The sequence below is a fragment of the Papio anubis genome, chromosome 19 (genome assembly GCF_008728515.1).
Source record: "Papio anubis isolate 15944 chromosome 19, Panubis1.0, whole genome shotgun sequence".
NCBI lineage: Eukaryota > Metazoa > Chordata > Mammalia > Primates > Cercopithecidae > Papio > Papio anubis.
The window spans coordinates 51,527,358-51,540,303 of record NC_044994.1 but is presented as its reverse complement, the minus strand read 5'-3'; the positions used below and the strand labels follow the sequence as shown (position 1 = coordinate 51,540,303).

Sequence of the window (12,946 nt, the reverse complement as noted above, 5' to 3'; positions counted from 1 at the left end):
TATTTATTTATTTGAGACGGAGTCTTGCTCTGTAGCCCAGGCTGGAGTACAGTGGCACCATCTCGGCTCACTGCAAGCTCTGCCTCCCAGGTTCACGCCATTGTCCTGCCTCAGCTTACCTGAGTAGCTGGGACCACAGGCGCTCGCCACCACACCTGGCTTATTCTTTGTATTTTTAGTAGAGATGGGGTTTCACCGTGTTAGCCAGGATGGTCTCGATCTCCTGACCTCGTGATCCGCTGGCCTCGGCCTCCCAAAGTGCTGGGATTACAGGTATGAGCCACCATGCGCAGCTGATTTATTGCTTTTTTAAACAGCACATGAAATACCTGGCTAGATAGATAATACACCCAAAGCCATAGGAATCGTCACAAATGCAGAGGACCATTTAAGATTTTGACAACTAGCTGCAATACCAATACTTTAAAGGAGAACTCTTAATAATGTATAACTGTATTATATGTTAGTTCTTCTCACTCCTAATAATGTAGAACTTTAGTATGTGTTAGTTCTTCTCTGGATGACCAGAATAAATATAAAAGACACCAGTGGCAAAAACCTAGGCTTAAAATTCTTGCTTTGAAAACTTTAAAAGACTTAGGGGAAGTCAAATCAGTTTCTGTGGAGACTAAAATATATTCCTTCCGCATAGCTAAGGGAGAAGTGATTAGAAGGCCATAGAGAGAGCCATGCAGAGCCATCCGTCACTGTGCAGAGGAAGAGACTGAACTTGGGGAGATTAAGTGATTGGCCCAGGATCACACAGCTGGGAGGTGACAACCAGGACCAAATGCTGGGTTCTTAACACTAATCCATTACAACATGTTGACTGCACACAGTCCTCGTTCAGAATGGCCTCTGGATATGGCAGGTGGCAGATTGCCACACACGGGCCAGGGCACAGAACACTCACAATATTGAAACCAAACACCACCCACCTCCTTTCTTCAGCCTAACCAGGCAGCTGTGGGTGAGGAAAGATTGTTTAACTTTACATTTTTGTTACATAAAGATTCAGCTCTATCTTTTCCTTATTGTCTCCCTTCCTACCTACTCCATTACTATTCTACCATCTTTACCCTTGAACCCCTCAAACCTCCATTAGGCTCAGATTATTGGATTGATCACGATGAAAGGTTGGTTCAGTCCTGAAGGAATTACCTTTCTTGGTTCTAAGGAGCTGGGGTTTTTCCAACATTACGCTGTGAGATGATAGTTTCACTAGATATTCTTTTGTACCTACCCAGCCGAGACATCAGAGTCACATCCTCTTCAGCACAAGAATCAGGGACACACACGCCCACACTGTAGTCAGTCCCATCCTGGGAAACACAATGCCACAATGTTATTTCATTTTGGCATTCATAACATATATGCATGATCATCCCAAGTAAGTTTGCTGCTAAATAATCAGATGGGGAGTGGGAGAGAAGGATGTTGAAAGAAGAAGTGTTCCAACTTCTTAAAAGATGACTTTTCCATTACTGAGTGGTTCAAGTGAATTTCCAGAGCATCGGACACATGCATATTTTTTTTTAAATGCCTCAAGGCTTAATGTAGGTGATTCTTTAAAAAGCAACCAGTAGTTTTGGATAATCTGCCCCACTGCCTCTCTCTTCCAAATGAAAGGTCATTAAGAGTTGCATCTCCTGCAATTTTCAATACAATTTCCAAGTTGCCATTAATTGGTGGCAGGACACATTGTATCAAATAAAGATTTTATTAACAAATCAAGCCAATAACTAGAATGCCTGTCCCAATAAAGAAAACATCAAAGTATAAATAAAACATTCTGGGATGATTCTTCTAAACACATAATTCAGAGGATTGTGTAGGCCTGACCTTTTTCTCCAGTATCAAAACCATTAATCTGCTTTGAAAATGACATTTGTATGCACTGATTAATCCCTCAAGCAATCATTATCCCAACCCTCAGCAGGACAAATGGAGCTAGGTGGTCATCTCTCTGTCTCCACAGCGAACCATTCTAAGATCATTTTATAGCATTAATATCAGAGAGCTTGGATTTCTTATTGTTAATTTATACAACTGTTATTAGCCAACTTGTAATGTAATTTTCCTTTAGTACTGTGTGACACACATCAAGTCTATCTTTGTATTTCATAACAGGCTATGCTGTTCCTAGTTTTGTTTTCTGTTTTTGTTTTTGTTTTGTTTATTTGTTTGTTTTGTTTTATTTGTTTTGTTTTGTTTCTGAGCAATAAAAGGATTAACATGCTTTGAAGATAGTCCTGCAAATTTGGTCAACTGATTTAGTAATGTTTTCATAAAAGTCATGGCCCGTCTGCTAGGATAACCTCAAATTCATGTTTAGAGCTCTGTTTCTGAGAAGAGTTAAGGGTAATGGGAAGTCCACCCTGCCTCTGGTATTCTAAAAGCTGTTGATGAGTCAGGAGTGTGTGGAAAGCTCCTTGACTTAATCCACCTCATACCAAGTAATGATGCGGTTCCCTGACAGCAAGGATACAGAATGGGGACTTTGTCTGGGACCAAATCCAAATTTTGAGGTCCTTTAGTAAAGGAGAGTCCCTACTGGACCCCAGCAGAGAAGGGCAGAAGAGAGCTACCAGCAAACTCAAAATAACTCTCAAAAAGACAGCCATAGCATTTGAAGCTATAGAAGCTGCTGGCCAGCGTTTGACCTTGGATTCCCTGTGAAAATTGTCCAGAGGTCTTGCTCCATACAATGTGGTAGAAGGAATATCTCAAGTCCGATGTGGTTTGTGAACAAGAGTCTCGTTTAATGTCTCACACTCAAGATGCTGAGCAGGTTTCTGCCAAGTATTTAAAATTTAGTTTTTATTTTTTGCAAAACATCGTAATAGTTTTTTTTTTTTTTAATTATGAAAAGGAATCAATGGAGTTGTATTTTATTCTATATCATGACATTCACTTGTCCTTCAAGAGCAAGTGTGCAGGTCCCCCACACTCACCTGCAGTATGTGAAGCTTGCAGTACTGCCCTCGGAAGTTCCCCTTGGGAGCATGGGTGGAAAGACACTCGCTGTATGATCCCAGCCTGTCCATGTTTCCATTAAGAATGTTGCTCCCAAACTTCCCCAGAGAGTCATACACTGAATTGCAAGGCAAAAGAAGTTTGCAAAATTACCTTTCTGGAGTCACTTTTAAATAAATTGATAGGTACTAGGCTCTACCTTCTGAATCTATCAAACTTATGTGACTGAAAAAGAGGAGAAAGAGATCTAGTCAGATGCTACTCTTTGAGCCTATGTTTTGCATACATAGCCCCTCTCATCATGCTGGGAGAACAATGATGTGATTTTTTGTGCTATTACATTGTCTGCCAACAGTTGCTGAAAAAGATGAAGAGTTTGATTCTTTTAAAAAACAAATGCTTTCTGGGGAGTGAAAAGGTATAACTAAAATGTGGTAGCTTTTCTTTCTCCTCCGCATATACCCAGGAGAAAATACTCATGTTTTTAAAAATTTTTATCCAGTTTTGTGGGACCTTACTTTGGAGAGAGTTAATTTTTTCTTTTTTCATTTAACCTTAGAAGCAGAAGAGTGGAGTGATCAACTCCACAGTTCATGGCATTTTCAGCCCTGGTCCTGCAGAGTCTTTTTTGTTTGTTTATGCTTATTTATGGCCTTTATCCCTTATTTAAAAAAATTCATTTCCTTTCATCTTTCTTCATCTCTTCCTTTCCTTTTCTCAGATTCCCCTCACTCCATGTATGTGTGCTGTGTATCCTCTTATTTGTAGGTGCTCTTGTTTTATGTATGTGTATCTGCCATATGTGTGAATGGTTTTGTGCTTCCACTCTCCCACTGTTTCTATATATGTCACACAGTGCTACATTTTTACAATTTTATGTGTATCTAGTCCAGGGCCACTAACTTCTGTATAATAATGCATCACCACCTTTGACTTAACTATTCCCCTGATGATGGATGCATAGATGATTCCAACCCACAGAAACACACAGTGGTCACTCCTCATATGTGTCCCTTTATAGAACAACATGAAGATGGAGCTCAGATTCTACCTGTGAGTGGAATTGATGAATAATAAGCACACAAATACTTAGTCTGTGTTAATCCAGCGAGATTGCTCACTAGAGGGACTCCTTCAATCTATATCCCCCAGGGATGCTGGCTCTTTTTGTTGTTGTTGTTCTTTTTTGCTTTGTGCTGTTTAGCTTTTTAATTTTTGGCAGTTAATGGATATAAAATGGTATTTAATTACTGCTTTGATTTTCATTTATCTAATTACAAATGAGCCAAGGTATTTTTATTGATTAGTCAGCCATTTAAATGTTCTCTTCTGAACCCATGTGTCCTTTGCCAATTTTTTATAGATTTTTTTCTTTGTGGTTTTCCAGAGCTGCTTATTATTCTATATATTGATTCTGTCTGACTGAGTCATTGAAAGTAGATATTCTGGCAGTTCTCTGTCAGTTGACATTTCCATGATGTCTTTCATTGAACAGAAACCCATACTTTTGGTATCATGAAATCCACCAATATTTTGCTTATTGATTGTGCTTTTGGTGTTTTCCTAAGAAATTATTCCCCATTCATAGGTCACAAAAGGATTTTCTAATATTACCTCCTGCTGTCTTTATAGTTCTACCTTTTGTATTTAGGTCTTTAATCCATCTGAGTCATGGTGCATTTTTTTTTTCCCTCCAAAAGGTGGGCTGGTTATCCCAAAACCACCTCTAAATAGTTTTCCCTTTCATCATGGATTCATGGAGCAAGTTTCATCTTATATCCAGGTCTCATATATACGTGGATCTGCCTCTGAGCTCTCTGGTTTATTTTGTTTATCTGAGATGACACTGCCTACAGAGCATGTACGGCCAATGCAAAATGACAACACAGGGCCGCTTGTTTAAAAATGTTTAAGAATTTGAAGATGATGACAGCAAATCACACTTCAGCCAAGCGTAAGGCTCTTTTAAGAGTAGGTCCCTGTGTGACTGCAGGAATTGCATGCCCTGGAGCCAGCCCTGATTCTAGCACTGGACTAGATACACATAAAATTGTAAAAATGTAGCACTGTGTGACATATATAAAAATAGGAGAGTGGAAGCACAAAACCATTCATACATATGGCAAATACACATACCCAAAACAAGAACACCTACATATGAAAGGATACACAGCACACATATATGGAGTGAGGGGAATTTGAGAAAGGGAAAGGAAGAGATGAAGACAGATGAAAGGAAATGAATTTTTTAAATGAAGGGATAAAAGGCATAAATAAGCATAAACAAAACCATATAGTTTTTATTATTATGGATTTGTAGTATATCAGGTATTCTGCCTTTAGTCTTTTGTTTTTCAAAGTGGATCTAGCTAGTTGTGGACCATTAATCATGTATACTAATTTCAGAAAAAGTTTGCTGAGTTCTTCAAAACATCCAACTAGACTATTGACTTAAATTTGCTTTGAATTTTTACATTAATGTTGGGGAAGAATTGACATTATTTTTATACCAAGCCATCATTGGAGACCATGCTATTTATGCAAATCTTTTTGTGTCCTTATAATTTTACTCTTTTTTGCTTGGTAAACTTAAAACAGATTACATAAAATAACTCCTAAATAGAGTACAGTTGGCTATTTTCTGTGGTATTTTATTTTCAGTTTATATTTTCTTTTTTTTTTTTTTAACGGAGTCTCATTCATCACCCAGGCTGGAGTACAGTGGCGCTGTCTCAGCTCACTGCAAGCTCCCCCTCCCAGGTTCACACCATTCTCCTGCCTCAGCCTCCCAAGTAGCTGGGACTACAGGCATGCGCCACCACGCCCGGCTAATTTTTTTTTGTATTTTTAGTGGAGATGGGGTTTCATAGTGTTAGCCAGGATGGTCTCGATCTCCTGACCTTGTGATCCACCCGCCTCGGCCTCCCAAAGTGCTGGGATTACAGGCATGAGTCACCACGCCCGGTGACTCAGTTTATATTTTCTAATTGATTGTTGCTGGCATAGAAATATACTATTGATTTTTATAATTTGTTCTGATATTTGGTGAATTTGCTGAACTTTCTTATTAGTTCTGCAGTTTTATTTCTCCCTCTCATAATCCTTATACCACATCTTTTTTCCTCTTCTAGTTTTGGAATTAAAGTTATAATCAAATTTACAAAGTGAGTTGGGCAGCTTTCACACTTTTTTGCTTTCAGGAACAGCTGTAATGATTATCGGCTGCCAGGGTTAGTGATGTTGAGGGAAGTGGGTTATATATGGCTGTAAAGGTGTAACACAAAGGAGAACTTTCTAGTGATGAAATTGTTCTGAATCTTGGTTGGAGTGTGGCTTACGTAAATCTACACATGCCATAATGACATAGAACTATATCCACAGATTATATCAACATCAATTTCCTTTCAAAAAAATATTGTACTATAGGTCAGGCAAGGTGGCTCACACCTTTAATTCCACTTTGGGAAGCCAAGATGGGTGGACTGCTCAAGTTCAAGACCAGCTGGGGCAATGGTGAAACCCTGTCTCTACAATACAAACAAAACAACACAAAACAAAAAATTAGCCAAGCATGGTGGTACATGCCTATAGTCCCAGATACTCAGGAGGCTGAGGTAGGAGGATTGTTTGAGCCCAGGAGGCAGAGGTTGCAATGAGCTGAGATTTTGCCACTATACTCCAGCCTGTGTGACAGAGTGAGACCCTGTCTCAAAAAAAAAAAAAAAAAAAAAAGCTATAATTATGTTTGACACAATTGGGGAAAATTGGATGAAAGATATGTGAAACCCTTCTTGTTCTGTGTTTTCATAGATTTTGTATTTGCCTATTTGGCATTCACTCATTCATCACTCAATTGTGTTAACTACATTTTCTTATTTTCTGTATTTGTCAAGCTCTGATATGTGTGGCCTCGCTGATGAGAAGAGACTGCCCCTCCCATGGCTACCCAATTCTTAGAAGGAGCAAAGGCTCATCCTAGGAGCATACCTTTAACATGGAAATGAATCAATCCAGAGCACATGACCCCAGCTATCGCCTTTATCAAACTCTCACACACCAAGTCAATGTTCCTCTGCCCTAAAGCACCCCAGAGCCAGGTGCCAGACAATCTGAGATCACCCATGTTACCCAGAGCCCACCTACAGTATTCAAACCAACCGGTCCTGCACTGTTCACCCTGCTCTGCCTGGCTTCCCTTCAGAAACCCCGACAAAGGTAGTGACCTATGCTTCTCCTTCACCCTCCTGCCTCCTGGCCAATTGTATGCTTCCCCAGGTGGCTCTGTATGGCATGGCAGGCCCCTCCTGTGTGGCATGGCAGGCCCCTCCTTCCAGGAAATGCGAGTAATAAAAATCATCTCTTTTTTTTTTTTGAGACAGTCTCACCCTGTTTCCCAGGCTGGAGTGCAGTGGCGCGATCTTGGCTCACTGCAACCTCTGCCTCCCAGGTTCAAGCAAGTCTCTGCCTCAGCCACCCGAGTAGCTGGGATTACAGGCACCCATCCACCACGCCCAGCTAATTTTTTTGTATTTTTAGTAGAGATGCGGTTTCACCATGTTGGCTGGGCTGGCCTTGAACTCCTGACCTCATGATCCACCTGCCTGGGCCTCCCAAAGTGCTGAGATTATAAGCGTGAGCCACCATCATGCCTGGCCTAAAAATCATCTTTCAATGGCATTGTCCTTTCAGTGGAGACACTAAGTCATTTCTATAAATTAAAATCCCATGGGTACAACTGATACATCACTGAACTATTCTTGCAACTTCCTGTGCACCTATAATTATTTAAAATAAAAAGGTTTAAAAAAGTAAAGTGAGATGGGCAACTTTCACACTTTCGAAGTTTGCTGGAACAACTGGGATTGTATATTGTAAGAAGTTGGGTAGAATGGAACTGTTTCAACCATCATAGTCTATAATTTGGTGAGAAGGAAGGTCTTAATTTCAAATGCTTTTCCATTTTTCTATTTCTTTTTGAATCATTCAAAATTTTTAAAATTTATTCATTTTGTTTTGCTTTCCAAATATTCATTTATTATTTTTTATTCTTTGTTGTATCTATATTTACTCCTTTTTCATTCTTCAGTTTTTATTTGTATCTTTTCTCACTTGTCCTACTTCACTATTGCTTGAGAACTCTAACAATCAGCTTTTGGTTTTGCTAATCTTGGTATTCTTTTTTTTTTTTTTTTGAGACGGAGTCTCGCTCTGTCTCCCAGGCTGGAATGCAGTGGCTGGATCTCAGCTCACTGCAAGCTCCGCCTCCCGGGTCCACGCCATTCTCCTGCCTCAGCCTCCCGAGTAGCTGGGACTACAGGCGCCTGCCACCTCACCCGGCTAGTTTTTTTTTTTTTTTTTTTTTGTATTTTTTAGTAGAGACGGGGTTTCACCGTGTTAGCCAGGATGGTCTCGATCTCCTGACCTCGTGATCCACCCGTCTCGGCCTCCCAAAGTGCTGGGATTACAGGCTTGAGCCACCGCGCCCGGCCTAATCTTGGTATTCTTTATGGGTTTGTTTCTTTTCTGTCTCATTGATTTCTGACCTTTTTTTTTTTTTTTTTTTTTTTTTGAGATGGAGTCTTACTCTGTCACCCAGACCGCAGTGCAGTGGCACCATCTCGGCTCACCGCAACCTCCACCTCCTGGGTTCAAGGGATTCTTCTGACTCAGCCTCTGAGTAGCTAGGACTACAGGTGCCTGCCACCATGCCCAGCTAATTTTTGTATTTTTAGCAGAGACAGTGTTTCACTGTGTTGGCCAGGCTGGTCTGACCTTATTTTTATTATGTCCTTATTGTTTCTTTGAGATTGATCTGTTTGTCTTTTATAAATTTATTGAGTTGATTGCTTAGCTCATGTTTTCAACCTTTCTTATGTCCTTGTAACAGGTATTGAGAGCAAGGAATTTTCCTCTAAGTACTGCTATATCTGTATCTAAATTTTGATGTCTGGTGTTTTCATTATCATTCAGCTCTAAGTGTGTGTGTGTGTGTGTGCACTCACACAACTTTCCCGTGCACTTTCTTTTTTTTTTTTTTTTTTTACAAAGAGTTAGCTGGTAATATAATATTTAGTTTCCATACAGAGATTTCTCTTTCAGCTTGTCTTCTGTAATTTTGAAGTCTGATGTCAATCTGATTGCTGTTCTCTCCAGAAGTTTTTAGAATTTCCTCATTGCTTTTAATATTCTTAATTTTATCTCTACTGACATATACTCAGGTGTACATTTTCTTTATTTATTTTAGCGTACTGTAAACCCTTTCAACCCGATATTTTTAATCTTCCTTTAATTCCAGAGAAAGTATTGTCATTGTGTGTTCAAATATTGCCTTCTTCCATTTGCTTTGTTACATTTCTCCTTTTGGTTTCTTTTTTTTTTTTTTTTTTTTTTTTTTGAGACGGAGTCTCGCGCTGTGTCACCCAGGCTGGAGTGCAGTGGCGCGATCTCGGCTCACTGCAAGCTCCGCCTCCCAGGTTCACGCCATTCTCCTGCCTCAGCCTCCGAGTAGCTGGGACTACAGTCGCCCGCCACCACGCCCGGCTAGTTTTTTGTATTTTTAGTAGAGACGGGGTTTCACCATGTTAGCCAGGATGGTCTCGATCTCCTGACCTCGTGATCCACCCGCCTCGGCCTCCCAAAGTGCTGGGATTACAGGCTTGAGCCACCGCGCCCGGCCTCCTTTTGGTTTCTATTATCCAACTGTTGGCACCTTTAGCCTCAATATTCTTTGGTTTTTCTTTAACCTTCACATCTCTTTATCCTTTCCTGCACTGTTTTGAGAGATCTCCAAACTGATCTTCCAACTCACTAATTTTTCTTGGCCTCTATCCATCTTACTATCTATCCCATCTATTTCGTTTTGATTTCAACTGTTCCTCTTGACTTTTTATGATTTTTTTTTTTGTGCTTTGTATCAGTCATATTCTCCCTTATCTCTGATTGCATTTATTGTGCTTTTTTATATTCCTGATGACCCACCTGTTCCAATTATTCAGCTTCACATAGTACACATGTTCTTCAGTCCAGTGTCCCTCTTTTATGTGCCTGCTCCTCAAGGATTTGGGTGTGTTGGCTTGTGCACTCTTATACTCTTTGTCTGGTGAAGTGCGTGTGTTCAAGAACATGTGACAGCCCAGCCCCCAGAGTGTGTGCTGCCTCAGAGATGTAAAGAGTGCAGAGAAGAGAGCACGACCCTCAGGGCAGAAAACCCTGGCACACGGAGTCAGCGGCAATCCCAGCCCTACCGAACAACTCTCTCAGTCTGGAATTTTCCCTCAAATTATCTGAAAGAAGCAGCACTGAGAAGACATAATCTCCTGCTACTGCGATCCCCCAGCTCCTTAGGGAAGAAAGAGAACCGAAGGCAGAGGCCAGAAGGGTAAATGAATGAGTGAATGACCAGGCTGGGATTACAGGCACCTGCCACCATGCCTGGCTAATTTTTGTGTTTTTAGTAGAGATGGGGTTTCACCATGCTGGTCAGGCTGGTCTCGAACTCCTGACCTCAGGTGATCCACCCGCCTTGGCCTCCCAAAGTGCAGGGATTCCAGGCGTGAGCTACCGTGCCTGGCCCAGTTGGAGTTTTTCAAGCTTGATGACTATGGTCCATTTGACTTCTTTCCCTTAAAATTACATGGCAAGACGAATGTTGCCAGGACTCAGGCAGATCTGTGCATTGTGACAATAACAACTAACATGTAGGCCCTAGTGTGTGCCAGGCATGTTTTGAGTTGCTTTCTGTCCATTGTCTCATTTAACCCTAACACAACTGTGTAACGTTATGAGCTAAGTAATCATTATAGTCCCCATTTTACAGATATGGAAACTGAGGCACAGGGAGGTCACGTCACTCACTCAAGGTCACATGACCAGTACAGGGTAGTAGAAGTGAGAAAACTGAGGCTCAGAAATGATAAGTAATATGCACAACAGAAACCTAACTCCTTTTAATTGCTAGCAAGAATTAGAGCTGTGTATTCAAACCCAGTTTAAGCAGAATTCGTAACCTCTTACTCTTTCAAATAGACACAAGGACCCAGGTTTTACTTGTCAGTTTGGAATATAGATTCTTAGGCATAACTAAAGAGGATGGTATTCTTTAGAAGGAGTGGGGAGAAAACCCCAATAAAGCTTGTGAAATGACCCTGCTCCTCCTGCATTTCTGTCTTAACTACTACAGTTGGATTTCCGAGATTTAATCTGGAAATCAGGTTGAAGGAACTGCATTTTGCTTACATATGTGCTTTAAAAAAAAAAAAAAATAAAAACAAAAGGAAATATGTAGGCCGAGTGCAGTGGCTCATGCCTGTAATTCCAGCACCTTTGGGGGCTGAGGCAGGTGGATCGCTTGAGCTCACAAGTGCAAGACCACCCGGGGCAATGTGGCAAAACCCTATCTCTCTACAACAAATACAAAAAATTAGCCAGGCATAGTGACTTGCACCTGTAGTCCCAGCTACTCAAGAGACTGAGGTGGGTTACCTCACCAGGGGAGGTCAAGGCAGCAGTGAGCCATGATCACACCACTGCACTCAAGCCTGAGAGATAGAGTGAGACTCTGTCTTAAAAAAAAAAAAAAAGGGAATATGTTATTTTGAAAACCTCCTGGTCCTAACTTGACAAACAGTACTTGCTGAGTTCTCCGGGTTAACTGGCTTTTGAGGAGCCTTCGCCTCTTCTTCGGCCAGTTCCACTGCATCAGACCACTTGGGCTCAGCCAGCGGGTGATTATCAGTGACCTCTTTTCCATAGGTTTCCATTATTCCAGGTTTTTGCTGGAATGAGAATTACTGACCCTCCCATTTTCCTTCCAATGAGTTTGAGTCTCCCTGTCTCTCACCACACTCAGAACCTTAGGGCTGGTGTGCAACTTGGCCGTTTATAGCCATCGGTGATCTTCTAGACTGAGATGAACCACAAGACTGACCACGTCCCTCCCCTCCTTTAAACTCTTCAAGGCCCCGTGAACATAGTTAAAAGGTAATGAGAGAACACGGTCACTATATTTATAACTTAGATAAAGAATTGCATTCAGAATATATAAAGCACCCTTACAAAGCAAACTTTTTTTGTTTTGAGGTGGAGTCTTGCTCTGTTGCCCAGGCTGGAGTGCAGTGGTGTGATCTCAGCTCACTGCAACCTCCACCTCCCAGGTTCAAGCAATTCTCCTGCCTCAGCCTCCCAAGTTGCTGGGATTACAGGCGTGCACCACCACACCCAGCTAAGTTTTATATTTTTAGTAGAGATGGGGTTTCACCATGTTGACTAGGCTGGTCTCAAACTCCTGACTTCATGATCCACCTGCCTCAGCCTCCCAAAGTGCTGAGATTACAGGCGTGAGCCATGGTGCCTGGCATAAAGCAAACATTTTTAAAATGCCAAAGAAATGATTTAAAATCCACAAAAGCTACGAACAGGAAACCCTTGGAGAAGGAAATCCAACTGACTAATAAATAGGAGAAAGTTGTTCAGTCTTGCCAGTGAACAGCAATTAGATATTCTGCTTACTGTATTGGTTGAAATTTTAAAGGTTAATACAATTAAGTATTGGTGAGTGTCCAAAATTCATGTGTTGGAAACTGAGTCCCCAATGTACCAGTATTGGAAGGTGAGGTCTAATAAGAGCTCATTAGGCCTGATAAGAGACCTAATAATGGACTAATGTCATTATTGCAGGACCAGGTCACTTGTGTAGAGAGTGGGTTACTATAAAAGCAAGCCTGGTTCCTTATGCTTTCTCTCTCATTTACCTTTCCACCTTCCACTGCGGGATAACACAGCACAAAGTCCCTTACCAGATGCCGACACCATGTTCTTAGACTTCCCAGCCTCCAGAACTGTGAGAAAATAAATCTCTTTTCTTTATAAATTATCTAGTCTATGATATTCTGTTATAGTAGCAGAAAATGAACTAAGACGGTAAAAATATGAATACATTTATTTATTTTGATAGAAACAAGGTTTTGCTGTG

General features: G+C 41.0%; 1 protein-coding gene across 2 annotated transcripts in view; it reads right to left on the bottom strand.

Annotated features, from left to right (window-relative positions):
* LOC101009409 (O-acyltransferase like protein) overlaps positions 1–12,946 on the bottom strand; it is a 76,994-nt gene that overhangs the window by 48,319 nt on the left and 15,729 nt on the right. Inside the window, exons 2-3 of one of the 2 annotated variants that reach the window (XM_003914422.4) lie at positions 2,955–3,094; positions 1,244–1,322 (exon numbers count right to left, since the gene is read on the bottom strand). The exons of the other annotated variant lie outside the window; for it this stretch is intronic. Coding sequence (XP_003914471.2) covers positions 1,244–1,322; positions 2,955–3,094 — 219 coding nt within the window. The remainder of the gene's footprint in view (positions 1–1,243; positions 1,323–2,954; positions 3,095–12,946) is intronic. 2 annotated transcript variants of the gene reach the window in all.